General features: G+C 39.8%; 2 protein-coding genes and 1 long non-coding RNA gene across 4 annotated transcripts in view; 2 read left to right on the top strand and 1 right to left on the bottom strand.

Annotated features, from left to right (window-relative positions):
* Window positions 1-15,523, bottom strand: part of LOC123603662 — a 114,896-nt gene that overhangs the window by 13,365 nt on the left and 86,008 nt on the right. The gene's annotated exons all lie outside the window — the stretch shown is intronic.
* Window positions 4,709-5,862, top strand: LOC123603649 (keratin-associated protein 4-7-like). Its single transcript, XM_045488796.1, has one exon. The coding sequence runs from the start codon at window positions 4,789-4,791 to the stop codon at window positions 5,398-5,400; it is 612 nt and encodes a 203-aa protein (XP_045344752.1). The 5' UTR covers window positions 4,709-4,788; the 3' UTR covers window positions 5,401-5,862.
* On the top strand, window positions 13,118-14,125 carry LOC123603646 (keratin-associated protein 4-6-like). The gene has a single exon (XM_045488792.1). It carries the CDS (start codon window positions 13,133-13,135, stop codon window positions 13,784-13,786), a length of 654 nt encoding a protein of 217 aa, XP_045344748.1. The 5' UTR covers window positions 13,118-13,132; the 3' UTR covers window positions 13,787-14,125.

The following is a 15,523-nucleotide window of genomic DNA, read 5'->3' as shown; positions in this document are numbered from 1 at the left end:
CTGACCCTTCCAAATGCCAATTTCTTCATTCACTCATCCAAATAGTATTTATCAAGCATTTATTACATGGGAGGCACTGCTAAAGATACTAGAGGGGCACCTGGGTGGCTCAGTCGGTTAAGTGTCCAATTTCAAATTTCAACTCAGGTCATGATCTCAATGATCTCATGGTTTGTGAGTTCAAGCCCTCCATCAGGCTCTCTGTTGTCAGTGCAGAGCCTGCTTCAGAAACTCTGTCACCCCCTCTCTCTGCTCCTCCATCTTTCTCTCAAAAATAAATAAAAAAAATTTTTTTTTAAAAAGATACTAGAGTAATGTCAGAGACCAACACACAGAAAGCTCTCTATAGTAATGGAGCAGATATTCTAATAAAGTTGATGTATTTACTTTTAAATGTTTTTCAATACATTGCCTGCTCAGGTTTCTACACAGTATCTTTTCTCTGTACTTTTATTTTTACAAATAAGACTAGGCTTCGAAGCCCCTCTTTAGATGAAAATATTTGTAATACAAATGGGAACATGATTCCCAAAAGGACAGTTTTACTAATGATGTACCCCACCCTTCAAACCTAGAGCCACACTAAAGCCGCCCGGTTAGGAGAGGAAGATAGAGGGACAGGTTCACGGATGAGGAACAGAATGGAGCTGATCATCAGTTACTCACTTGGGGTGGGAACTGACAGGAGGTTGGGCTCCCATACTACAACAACTCCTGAAACTAGTAAGTAAATTTGACGAGGACATAAGATTTCTATCAGTATAAATTAACTTTATTTTAGGGGTGCCTGGGTGGCTCAGTTGGTTAAATGTCCAACTCCTGATTTTGGTTCAGGTCATGATCTCACAGTTTGTGATACTGAGCCCCACATCGGGCTCTGTGATAACAGCATAGGGCCTGCTTGTGATTCTCTCTCCTCTCCCTCTCTTTCTGCCTCTCCCCCACTTGCACACACATTCTCTCTCTTGCAAAAATAAATAAACATTAAAAAATAATTTTATTTTGGGGTGCCTGCATGGCTCAGTCGGTTAAGCATCCGATTTCGGCTCAGCTCATGATCTCACAGTTCGTGAGTTCAAGCCCGGCATCGGGCTCTGTGCTGACAGCTTGGAGCTTGGAGCCTGATTTGGATTCTGTGTCTCCCTCTCTCTCTCTGCCCCTCCCCCACTCACATTCTGTCTCTCTCTCTCTCTCTCAAAAACTAAACATTAAAAAAAGATAGTAATTTTATTTCTTATTAATTGTATTTTATATACTATCAATGACTATGGAATTAAAATTAAATAAGAACAATTCAGTTTTCAAAAGTATCAACAACATAAGATGCTGAGACAAAAAAGTAACAAAAATATGGAAGAGTTCTGGAAGGAGGTTCCTCCTTCCAATCCAGGGACGTGACATGTATCTCCATTTATCTAGACCTTCTCTAATTTCTCTTTGTAAAGTTATGCAGCTGTGGGAAGAGCTCTTCCATGTTTTTGTTACTAAAAACAGAGAACAAACAGGGTTGTTGAAGAGGAGGTGGGTTGGGGGATGGGCTAAATGGGTCATGGGCATCTGTTGGGAGGGCACTTGTGATGAGCACTGGATGTTACACGTAAGTGATGAATCACTGGGTTCTCCTCCTGAAACCAATACTACACTGTATGTTATTAAACTTGAATTTAAATAAATAATTGAATAAAATGAATTTTTTAATTATAAAAAATAAATGAAAGACAGCATCATTGAAATTAACAAGTCAATGGATGAATTAAATATATATTAAGCACAGCTGAAAAGGGGAAAAAATGTTGATTCTCCTGCAGTCGATCCAAAATTTCAATGCAATACCAATCAAAATTTCAGGAGACTTTTTAATAGATGCTTAGAAGCTGATTTTTAAAATTTATGTGGCAACATAAAGAACCTAGAATTTCTAAAGCAATTTTGAAAAATGAAGATATAAAAGCTGCAATTTTAATACCAAACAAATTAGATTTATACCAAAAAGCATTAGAGGAGACAAAGTGGGATAACTTTACTATGGTAAAGGCTACAATGAAAATATAACTACAAAGCTAAATTTCAGAAACAGAAGGCAATGCCAGAGTAAAAAAGACACAGTCCAATCATCAAAGACTAACACGCTGTGTACTTAAAGAGAGAACACATGAAGAAAAATCAATCAGAATGTGAAAATAATTATAGGTAATTAATAAGGTAGATCTTACAGATATGCATCAAATTCACAACCCCCAAGATAAAAAAGACACTTCCTGTTTTCAAGTGCACAGTATTATTTTAATAGTGAAAGCCTGAAAACAACCCACATGCCCATCAATAAGGGACTGGCTAAATAAATCTTATTATGGCAACAGAATGGGATACTTTGTGGCTGAAAATGAAATGAAGACCATCAGAACGTACCTACTAGTCTGAAATAATCTGAGATAAATTGTTAAGTGAAACAAAAGCAAGTTGGAGCTAAGCTAACCGTTTAAGAAACAAAAGAGATTCGGGGCGCCTGGGTGGCTCAGTTGGTTAATAAGCGTCCAACTTCGGCTCAGGTCATGATCTCACGGTTCGTGGGTTCGAGCCCCACATCAGGCTCTGTGCTGACAGCTCAGAGCCTGGAGCCTACTTCAGATTCTGTGTCTCCCTCTCTCTCTGCCCCCTTCCCTGTTCATGCTCTGTCTCCCTCTGTCTCAAAAATAAATAAACATTAAAAAAAGAAAAAAAAGAAACAAAGGAGTTACAACTATGCAAATGCAAACACACTTGCATTTAAAATAGCAATGAGAGGGAAAACCTTAGATTATAAAAATGATTCTCTAAGGGGGGGGGGAAGGAATAGAAATAAATAGCAGGACTTCCTTAAACATGCCTCACTTTGTAGAATTTATTTTGGTACCATAAATACTTTACAGAATTGCAAAACATTTAAATTTAAAAAGTGATTCCTAGAGTTTTTTTTTTTTTTTTTTAAGACACTGATGATGTGCTCTGTTCCATGCATGATGAAAAGAAACCTACGGATCAAGTGTCCACCTCAGGTGTTTACCATCCAGTTGGAGACAGAGAATCACATTCAGGTTACAGTAGATGTGCGAAGTTTGAGGGTTCCACAATGTGATAGCAAGCATAAAGGAGGAGCAGATGAAGTTTAAAAAAAAAATGTCAAAGCAAACATAAGACAGGAGGAGCCATCTGGGCTGGAACTCCAAGAACAAGAAATTGCTGAGTTGATAGGGGAGAATGAACTTCTAAGGAAGTGTAACAGCACAATCAAAGGTATGGAATTAGTATTGTTTACACTGTAACTTAATAACCTTAACACAAGTCTATGTGAACTCTTAGAGAATGATGAGTGCCTCCTGGGTTCTTGGAGAAGAAAAATCAACATAATTACAAAGCATTCAGCAGACCATCTGGCACACGGCAAACACTCACAAATAGTACCTCCCTGTAGTATCTCATTTTTCACTGTAAGTACGTGAATCCTAAATACATAATGATTGTTTTGGACACTAATTTCTTTGATGCTTTGAGTATCTGCCAAAATCTTGCCTTTCAATATAGCGTATTTAAATGCCTGCAGGACAAACAAGTCTTATCTGTTTATATCCTCTTTAAGGAGAAAGACTTGAATTTGAATTATTGAAAGAGCACAAGAAAAAGATGCTTTAAATAAAAACTCCAATGCAATGCAGAATCCATTGCATATGTTGGCCAATCAAAAGATAGCTCAAACCCCCTCACTTTTAGCATATGTGGAGAAGATTCCTGAAGGAAAAAGTTCATTTCTGAAAATGGTTCTTTCATCAAAAAGGAATGGGTGAAAGCTTAGTCTTGAGGTAGAATCATCACATGAGATTGGAATGTCTTTTGTGACACCCGGACTCTCCAATCAACCAGGAAACAGTCCAGCCCTCCCCATCCATTGTACATAAGCATCCTCAATGATAAGTCTTTCCTCCTATTTCCTTATCAGTACTCCACCTGACAATGGCATGCATTTTCCCACTTTGACCAAAGAGAGAGAGAGAGAGAGAAAGACAGAACAGACAGAGAGACAGACTTGGCATTGTGATAGCCATCCTCAAAATAAGACATGGGAAAAAAAGAATTAAATCCATGAGCACATTTTGAAGATAGCTATCACAAGGTCAAGTCTCTCCCCTCCCCACCCCATCTTTTTTTTTTTCTTTTTGTCAAAGTGAAAAAAATGCATGCCACTGTCAGGTGGAGTACTGGTAAGGAAATAGGAGGAAAAACTCATCATTGGGTGAAACAGGCCATGGCGATTAAGAGTGCACTTGTGATGAGCGCTGGGTGATGTACAGAACTGCTAAATCACTATATTGTACAACTGAAACTAATATGTTAACTATACTGGAATTAAAATAATAAAACAAAATATGACTGTGGAGTCGCACATGAAAACAGGACACGGAAAAAGTAACAGAATATCATATGAAAGTTCCAGCTTCGAAGACACATTAGGAAAAAAATGCAAAAGTGGTTTCATGTGGCTTAACAAGATTCAATGAATCACAACACTGCAGAAAAAGAGAAATGATGCTTTTCTTAGATATCAGCATATTTAACCTGATAAACATAATTGTTAACTTAGTAACACTAATTGATTTCCTGGTAGGAAAAACAAGAGTGTTGCTCATGCTAATGTCAGCTACTCAGCAGGGTATATAAGGGGACAGAGGTAAGGAGACATTCAAACTCAAGAAACCACCCTTGTGGAAACCCACTCATACCTACTGGTGAAACCCCAATCCTTCCTCTGACACCATGGTCAGCTCCTGTTGTGGCTCTGTCTGCTCTGACCAGGGCTGTGGCTCCAGCTGCTGCCAGCCTTGCTGCCGCCCCACCTGCTGCCAGACCACCTGCTGCAGGACCACCTGTTGCCGGCCCACCTGCTGTGTGTCCAGCTGCTGCCGCCCCTCCTGCTGTGGCTCCAGCTGCTGTGGTTCCAGCTGCTGCAGGCCCAGCTGCTGCATCTCTAGCTGCTGCCGCCCCTCCTGCTGTGGTTCCAGCTGCTGTGGCTCCAGCTGCTGCAGGCCCAGCTGCTGCATCTCTAGCTGCTGCCACCCCTCCTGCTGCCAGACCACCTGCTGCCGCCCCAGCTGCTGTGGCTCCAGCTGCTGTGGCTCCAGCTGCTGTGGCTCCAGCTGCTGCCGCCCCTCCTGCTGCATTTCTAGCTGCTGCCGCCCCTCTTGCTGTGGTTCCAACTGCTGTGGCTCCAGCTGCTGTGGCTCCAGCTGCTGCCGCCCCTCCTGCTGCCCCTCCTGCTGCCTGCGTCCAGTCTGTGGCCGGGTCTCCTGCCACACCACTTGCTATCGCCCCACCTGTGTCATCTCCACCTGCCCCCGCCCTATGTGCTGTGCCTCCTCTTGCTGCTGAGCCCCCTTCTCTGTGACCACCATCTCCGCCTACCTCTGCCCCACAGATGTAGCCCCTCCTTTTCTGCTGACCATCAGGACACATGGGATGGGGCTGATGTTGCTCAATTGAGTTGGGTCTCATTATTCCAATGAGCCTACCACCATCCCACTGACTCTGTGAGCATATTCTAATCTCAGTCCAAATTCCGCTTCTGGATCTCCCCCTTTCATCCAAGTGTGAATTTTCTTACAACACCAATTGTTGTAGTGACCACTTCTCCCTAAAATATCCTTAACTTTTGGGCACCAGCTCATCAAGCTCAGGGAGCTGAAGTCTGATTTCAGTATTTCTACATTACAGATTTTTATTGTCCGAAGGATTTAATTGTCCAAAGGATTCTCTTTTATAATTCTTATTCCCCCAATTTTCCTATGTTATAACTCTATGCCAAAATAAATCACCTCTTTCCTATATGAAAAATCAGTGTGATGGTACTCTTCTTTAAGATTTTCTATGCTCTCTGGACAACCATACGGTACATACACATGTAAGACATACAACGTGGCTTTGTCAGTCTTACAATCTTACAAAGTCACAGCTTCAGTTTCACTGACAGATCTCTTCAGTTCTTAGATAAGACATATTCTTGGGAATTCTTGGATAAACATCAGAGAAAAACCTTTTTGGAAAACCTGTAGGCAATTAATGCTCCCTGGGACATCTTTTCCATATTATATATCTCTGAAAGCAGTTAATAGTAATTATAAGGAGAGTGAAGTTGAATGTAGCTGGGAGCAACTGACGATTTGGGAAAACATAATGAAAGGCTGAGGGTGATAAATCAGAGATTAAAGGACAGATGTAAAAACCAGAAGTTTCATTGGCAGCACAGAGACTGACTCTCATCTCCTGCAGTTAGAGGGCAGATAAAGCTGAGGACCAAGGCTAGGACATCACCACAGGAAAAGCAGAGCTCCAGAGGTGGTTGTTCACTCAGTCTAGGCAGTACTGCCATGGCAGGGTCAGGGCCCTAATTGGGAAAGATGGGGACCCTGAGATATGAGATGGGGACATCTGGATTGATGCATTTGAAGATCTTGAGCCCCCAAATTTCCCTGAACCCTCTCGGCTTGGAGAGGTGATCCAATTTCCTTGTTGACATTTAGTGCCACCTCCATCTTGAAGATGATGCAGAAATTTCAGTCTTGGAAGACAGCACAAGCTCCTCTCACTACCTTCTCCCACCTCATTTTGTCACAGACCAATAACTACAGTTAAGTTACACAACGCACCCAGACAATGGCCAAACCTGTTAATGGGAGACTTATATCCCAAAAGATCTGTAGGACCCAAAAACTGCTTCATAGATCGTGGTGTGCTTTTCAATCAGGAGGCACACATTGTCCAGTTGTCTCCTTTTTGTTTTTGATATAAGCAGCTACTGATGATCATTGCCTAGGACCATTATACATTAGGCATAGCAAAATCATGATACTGCAATTCTATTATTCCTCTGCCTGCCATTTATTAGCTGGGATAGTTCCATAAAAATAAACTTCCCTCGTCAACATTTGGTAGTCCTAAGGAATAGTCTGGACAGGAGAGGCAAAATAAATGCTTGGTTCTTTCCCTTTATTTCCCAGTTTCCATCCTCCAACAGTGACCAAAGAGTTTTTTTTTTTTTATTGTTTTTTAAAATTTGCATTAATATGAACTCATGGATTTCAATAGACTTGATGGTGAATCAATCCATTCCAGTTTATATCCCTCTATTGATGCTCAAATAAACAACTTTGAGTTGGCCTCCAAGTCCTTTTGACATGGATCTAGTAGTCTTTGAAAATTCCTTGCTTTTTCATATAACAGGATATTGCAGACTCGTTTATGTATTTCCTTCCCCCAACTTCTAATCAGTCATTTCTCCAAGGATCCCCAGTTCCTTTTAGGTAGAAACAGTATTTGAGACCATAAATTGAAATATGTGATGTTCATTACTACTAAATCCCTAGAAAATATATATTTAAATGATACCCAGGTCTTTAGTTTCTACTAAGAACTACAGAGCTTTTACTTAAACTCATATATCTTACTTATAAATCTCATTTCTTCTATGCAAAAGTATCAGTTCTTAGTGACACCAATGTATTTACTCATTTTCTTTATTCTATGTTTGTCCAACAGTCTCAGAATAACATTACCAACACTATAGTTACTGAAATCAAACTTAAGACTTTTTCTGTTGTTTTATTTATTTTTGATCTTGGAATAATTGCTTTTTATGCCTGCATATACAGTTAGGGTCCTTTGCTATTGCCATGTTTTAATAATTTTGAGATTTAAAATTTTTAATTTTGTTTTAAAATTATGTAAAATATTGATATGAATCCAAAGTCAAACCTATAGAAAGAGCATATTCCAAAAATTTAGCTTCAATCCTCTGTTCTCCCACTTTATCTCCTCTACCTTCTCTGAGTCAACCTTAAAAAAAATTATGGTTGAGGGGTGCCTGGGTGGCTTAGTCGGTTAAGCGTCTGACTCTTGATTTTGGCTCAGGTCATGATCTCACAGTTTGTAAGTTTGAGCCCCACATCAGGCTCTGTGCTGCCAGTGCAGAGCCTGCTTGGGATTTTCTCTCTCTCCCTCTCTTTCTGTTCCTCCCCTGCTTCTGCTCTCCACCCCAACCCCTCTCTCTCAAAAAATAAACTTAAATTATGGTTGATACTTCCATTATTTTTTCTTTTCTTCTCAGCTTTATTAAGGTCCAACTGACATACTAAAATCGCATTTACTTTAAGCGTACAATTTGATGTTTTGATATATATTGCTGTAATCAACACCACCATCAAGATAAAGAAGATCTATCACCCCCTCTGCATTTCCTTCCCATACTCCACCCCTAGACAACTACAGATCCAATGTCACTACAAGTTTGTTTCCATTTTCTAGAGTTTCGTGGAATCCTACCATTGTGTACTCTATCTCGCCTGGCTTCTCACACAGCATAATTATATTGAAATTCATTTTGTGGGGCGCCTGGGTGGCGCAGTCAGTTAAGCGTCCGACTTCAGCCAGGTCACGATCTCGCGGCCCGTGAGTTCGAGCCCCGCGTCGGGCTCTGGGCTGATGGCTCAGAGCCTGGAGCCTGTTTCCAATTCTGTGTCTCCCTCTCTCTCTGCCCCTCCCCCGTTCATGTTCTGTCTCTCTCTGTCCCAAAAATAAATAAACGTTGAAATTCATTTTGTTATGTGTATCACTAGTTCATTTCTTTTTATGACTGAGAGGTCTTTCCTTGTATGGAGACACCACATTTGTTTATCCATTCACCTGTGGACGGACAGTTCGGTTGTTCCTAGATTTTTTTTATCTTAAAAAATAAAGTCTCCATGAACATTGGTGAACAAGCCTTTGAATGGACATATCATTTTAACTTTATTTTTTTAATTTTAATTCCAGTGCAGTTAATATGCAGTGTTATATTAGTTTCAAGTATACAATACAGTGATTCAACAGTTTCCATCAAGATAAGTATACTCTTAATCCCTGCACTATTTCACCCATCCCCCCCACCCACCTCCCTTCTGTTCTCTATAATGAAGAGTCTGTTTTTTGGTTTGTCTCTTTTTATTTTCCCTTTGTTCATATGATTTTACTTCTCTCGGGTAAGTACTTTGAGGTGGAACGGCAAGGTCATATAGTAGGTGTATCTTTAACTCTGAAAAACTGTCAAACTGTTTTACAAAGTGACTGTGCCATTTTATATCCCTTCCTTGTGTGAGAATTCCAATGGCTTCATGCTATCACCAACAACTTGGTAAGGTCAGTCTTGTTAATGTCAACCATTCTAGAGTTGTGTATGGTATTCTCACTGTAGTTTTAATGTGAACCTTCTTAATGATTACTCCTTTCATGGGTTGACTTTCCATCTACATATTTTCTTTGGTGAATGCCTATTCAAATATTTTGCCCATTTTTTTGTTGGGTTATCTTATCATTGAGTAGTAAGAGTTCTTTATATGTTCTATATACAAATCCTTTGTGGGATATATGCTTTAAGTATTTTCTCCAGTGTGTGGCTTACCTTTTAATTTCCTAAATAGTATTTTTTAAGTTTTTATTTTCATTCCAATTAGTTAACATACAGTGTTATATTAATTTCAGGTGCACAATATACAATTCAGCAATTCCATACATCACCCTGTGCTCATCACAAGTGCACTCCTTATTTTGCCTATCTTCCCTCCCCCCATCCCCTCTAGTAACTATCAGTTTATTCTCTATGGTTAAGAGTCTGTTTCTAGACTTGTCTCTTTTTTTTCCTTCTGCTTATTTGTTTTGTTTCTTAAGTTCCACATATGAGTGAAATCATATGGTATTTGTCTTTCTCTGACTGATTTATTTAGCTTAGCATAATACTCTCTACCTCCATCCTTGTCCTTGCAAATGGCAAGATTTCATCCCTTTTTATGGCTGAATAATATTCCATTATATATACATACATTAATATTAAAAAATTAATGTAATATAAGCAAATACATTTTATTTTTTTAATTTTTTAATGTTTATTTATTGTTGAGAGATAGAGCACAAGCAGGGGAGGGGCAGAGAAAGGGAGACACAGAATCTGAAGCAGACTCTAGGCTCTGAACTGTCAGCACAGAGCCCAATGCGGGGCCTGAAACCCACAAACCACGAAATCATGACCTGAACCGAAGTCAGATGCTTAACTGACTGAGCCACCCAGCAGCCCCAACAAATACATGTTCTATATGTGTTCTCTTATTTTTTTAGACACATTGTAGTGTCTACAGACACTGTAGACCCTTCTCTCCATCTACTTTGTCATCTCAACAATATATCCTGCAGATTACTTCACAGTAGCATAGAGATATCCCTTATTCCTTTATACAGCTGAACAGTGCTCCATTATGGGAATACACCATAGCTTAATCACCACTACCTACTGAAGGACAGCCAGGTTGTGTCTAGTTCTTATTGCTGTTGTTTTGTTTTTACGAATAGCACTGCTATGAATAATCTTGCCTAACATTTTTTCATAGTTTTGCCAGAGTACGTTTTGAATAATTTATACAATTAGGATAACTGAGTCAAAGAATAATGCCACTAATTATCGCCAAATCTTACTAAAAAATGTATGAGCATGGCAATTTCCACATAATCTCTAGATACTTGAGAGTGTTGTCAATGTTTGAATTTTTGACACTCTCACAGGTGAGAAGTGGCATCCTGTATAACTTCATTTCTAGTCTTAAGCATGAGACTGGACATCTTTTTATGATAAAGAAAGATCTTCATCTTATTTTTCCATCAGGTTTTTGCCTTTTCTCTAATCGAATTTTACAAGTACTTCATATAGTAAGGTCACTTACTCTGGTATAAATTACAAGTATTTTTTTCTCATTCAGTCATTTGTCTTTTGACTTTGTTTCTGGTAAGATTTTAAAATACATTTTCTTGTTTTTACAAATGATTATCTTTCCACTATTAGAACTTAATTAAAAAATATTAAATTATAAGTCCTCTTTAACAATGAAGTCTCCTGTTACCTCTATTGCTCATTTTTGTTTTTGTTTGTTTAGGTTTTATTTTTTTAATATACTTTATTGTCAAATTGACTTACATATAACACCCAGTGCTCATCCTAACAAGTGCCCTCCTCTATTGCCCATTTTGTAAGTGCTCCTGGTTGACTCTCTTTGAAATGCTATTGCATCACCATCTTGTTTACTGCTCCCACTGCCACCAACCTAGACAGGCATTCATCTCTCATCCCTATTGTGCAACCACCACTTGAACTTTCTTCCTGCTTCCCATCACTCCACCCACTCACTGCCAAATAATATTTTTAAAGCCTAGATATTTGCTCACACCTTTCTCCCAATAGTGTGATGATACAATATCTACTTACTTTGTATAAATTCAGGAATATCTTTACATTCTCCTCATTGTAGCAGTATTCTTTTTCTTTACCTTCCTATACATACCATCCAAACAAGTCATTTAGTCCATCAGTCAAAAATAAACCCCTGTTCAATCAGACCCCACTGTCTGAATGCTCTTTTTTCTTTTCTCTATCCATCTAGATGATCTATAGCATGATAAAGGGTGAGTAAATGCCCTATGTTTTCAATTAACCCCACATTCACGCAACTAACATTCAGTGAGAGCAATTGCTAGGCACCATGTTTATGTATGTGAATAAGACATTCTCTGACATCATGGGGTATATAGAAGGATTGGGGGAAAAGAGATATAAACCAATTATGCTAGAGTGTGATACCCTAGATCACAAGTATATTGGAGCAAAAGGGAATGAATGATTAGTTTTGAATGTGGTAGATGTCAAGAAAGATATTAGAGATGAGCTGGCATCTGGACTAGACATTTATGTATGAGCAAAAGTTTGCTGAAATGACAAGGGAGAAAGCACATTTACACAAATGAAACAGTATGAGAAATGACATGGGATTATTATTCCTCATACCACTTTGTACATGCTAGAAGAGAACCATATTCCCTACTGACTGTATGATATCACTCTATCTAAACCTCAATTACTTCATGTCTAAAGAATTAAGAAAAATTGTGTCCACCTCCTAGAGTCCTACTGAAGTATAAACAAGAGAACAATTACACAAGACTCAGAAAATTCCTGACACATAGTAGGCACTCAAAAATAGTAACCATTAGTATTATCTCGCATTTCATACGTGTACAAATTTAAATACATAATTTTTATTTATCATACAATGTTCTACATGCTTGCCAAACCCCTACATAATGTGTCTTGTTTGTCTTATTCAAGTGCCGATAGGACACAGATTAAAGCTTAACCCCTGAGATCTCATTTGTATCAAGAAAAACACCTCAAACATATTTCTGAGAGATAAAAAATCTCAGAATACAAGAAAATATTCAATTATACGTATTCTGTTGAGTATGCTTAACCATCAAAATAAGAGGAAAAATACACCCTTATGATACCCTGTCTCTGAAGAACATGTCAATAATAATTTAATAATTTTTAAAAGGACCCATTCATGCCAATGGATTTTTTACTATTTGTAAGTAGTGAAACACTGCATTAGAACTTTCAATTGAATAGATTCAGTAAGATAAAAGAGATAGAAACGTTGTTAGGATCCTTTATACTTCAATGACTATCCATAAAATCCAAACGAATCAGTATTCCCCGCTGCACACTAGGGACTGTCTCCCCTCCCGGATGCCTCTTTCATGTTATTTTCCTACCAGCATTTCATATGACTTGTTGTTAACCTCTTTGACAGCAGATTTAGTCACCATAATATCCATTCTCAACATATTATCCTGGAGTTAAATACATAAATGATGAATTAACACGTGACATTCAATGAAACAATGTCATGGGATAGGTCTACTGTGGAAGACACATCAGACAAAGGAAGACATATGGGAGCTGATTCACTTGATTTTAACCAAATCAGATAGCTCACAATACAACAGGAGAAGGAAGTGGAGCCCTTTTCTATATATAGGAATATTCACCAGATAAATATAATTATCTAATTTACTAAAACTAACTGATTTTTCTATTAGGATAAACAACAAGAAGAGTCCTGCACATGGTCATAGTAACCCTCAGCAGGGTATAAAAGGGGACAGAGGTAAGGAGACATTCAAACTCAAGAAACCACCCTTGTGGAAATCCACTCATACCTACTGGTGAAACCCCAATCCTTCCTCTGACACCATGGTCAGCTCCTGTTGTGGCTCTGTCTGCTCTGACCAGGGCTGTGGCTCCCGCTGCTGTGGCTCCAGCTGCTGCCAGCCTTGCTGCCACCCCACCTGCTGCCAGACCACCTGCTGCAGGACCACCTGCTGCCGCCCCAGCTGCTGTGTGTCCAGCTGCTGCCACCCCTGCTGTGGGGGTTCCAGCGGCTGTGGCTCGAATTGCTGTGGCTCCAGCTGCTGCCAGCCTTGCTGCCGCCCCACCTGCTGCCAGACCACCTGCTGCAGGACCACCTGCTGCCGCCCCAGCTGCTGTGTGTCCAGCTGCTGCCGCCCCAGCTGCTGTGGCTCCAGCTGCTGTGGCTCCAGCTGCTGCCGCCCCTCCTGCTGCATTTCTAGCTGCTGCCGCCCCAGCTGCTGTGGCTCCAGCTGCTGTGGCTCCAGCTGCTGCCGCCCCTCCTGCTGCATTTCTAGCTGCTGCCGCCCCTCTTGCTGTGGTTCCAACTGCTGTGGCTCCAGCTGCTGTGGCTCCAGCTGCTGCCGCCCCTCCTGCTGCCCCTCCTGCTGCCTGCGCCCAGTCTGTGGCAGGGTCTCCTGCCACACCACTTGCTATCGCCCCACCTGTGTCATCTCCACCTGCCCCCGCCCCATGTGCTGTGCCTCCTCTTGCTGCTGAGCCCCCTGCCCTATGACCACTATCTCCATTCACTTCTGCCCCCTCAGATATAGACTCTTTGGTGCTGTTGGACACATGGAATCTGACTGACATCATTCAACAGGTTGAGCCTCACCATTCTAATGAACCTACCAACGTGCCACTGGCTCTGCAAGCACATTCTGGTTCATGTTAAGCTCCTTCCATGACTATCTTTTCCTTTCAATATTGGCATCAAATATGGATATTAATATGTGATCCATCAGCTAAAAAAAATCCCACTCCTCTAAATTTCTCATTCTTCCTTATCATTTTAGGGCTCTAGATTACCCTTCCTAACAAAGTGAATATTATCTGCAACCTTTGTGCAGTGCTGATTTGACACCCTCTGACCTGGGGTTCAGTTATACCCTCAGACCTAGGGATCCAGTTATAGATTTTCTAACAGAGTAAATTTTTTTTTTATGTTTCATTGCTTCTCTTTCTAATAAACTTTTCTACACATAAAAAATTTTTGGCATTGTTCCTTATTGTTTTCGTGATCATTTTACTTAGTATTAGGTAATTATATTTTACATGATGATACAGGAAGAACACTCATGTTGAAATCACTTTGAGAGTAAGTGCTATATATATGAAATATAGATCATTTAAATTTTTTTTTCAACGTTTATTTATTTTTGGGACAGAGAGAGACAGAGCATGAACGGGGGAGGGGCAGAGAGAGAGGGAGACACAGAATCGGAAACAGGCTCCAGGCTCTGAGCCATCAGCCCAGAGCCCGACGCGGGGCTCGAACTCACGGGCCGCGAGATCGTGACCTGGCTGAAGTCGGACGCTTAACCGACTGTGCCACCCAGGCGCCCCAAATATAGATCATTTAAAATATTAGAACAAAAGTGGCACATGTGTACATGTATATGCACATGTATACATCTTAATATCCTAAATTAGGGCAGATTTCATTCATGTCTTTAGCTCTTATTTTTTAAATTTTAATTTGTTTTTTTATTGAGATATAATTGACATATAACATCATATTAGTTTCAGGTGTACACAATAATAATTCAATATTTGTGTACTATAAGAAATGATTACCACAGTAAGTCTAGCTACAATCTGTCACTGTATAAAGGTACAAAATTTTTCTTCTTGTAACAAAAAATTTTAAGATTTACTCTCTTAGCAACTTTAAGGTGTGTGATACATTATTGACTATAGTCACCATCCTATACATTATATCCCCATGACATTTATTTTATAACTAGAAGTTTATACCTCTCGACCACTTTCACCCAGTTCACCCATCCCCTAACCCCACTCACCTCTGGCAACCACCAATCTGTTCTCTGTATCTATGAGTTTTGTTTTGTTCATTTGTTTTTCATTTGTTTATATTCTACGTATAAGTGAAATCATTCAGTATCTGTTTTTGACTCATTTCACGTAGCATAATACCCTCAAGACCCATCCATGTGGTTGCAAATGGCAAGATTTCATTCTTTTTTATGGCTGGGTAAAATTGTATCTATATATACATTGTATATATACACCACATCTTCTTTACCCATTCATCCACTGATGGACACTTAGGTTGTTTCTGTATCTTGACTATTGTGTTTTTTTTTTTAATTTTTTTAATGTTTATTTATTTTTGACAGAGAGAGACAAAGCATGAGCGGGGAAGGGGCAGAAAGAGAGGGAGACACAGAATCTGAAGCAGGCTCCAGGCTTGAGTTGTCAGCCCAGACCCCAACG

Source organism: Leopardus geoffroyi, chromosome E1 (genome assembly GCF_018350155.1).
Source record: "Leopardus geoffroyi isolate Oge1 chromosome E1, O.geoffroyi_Oge1_pat1.0, whole genome shotgun sequence".
In the NCBI taxonomy this organism is placed as follows: domain Eukaryota; kingdom Metazoa; phylum Chordata; class Mammalia; order Carnivora; family Felidae; genus Leopardus; species Leopardus geoffroyi.
The sequence above is the reverse complement of the archived record's forward strand: the minus strand, read 5'-3'. Positions and strand labels throughout refer to the sequence as shown.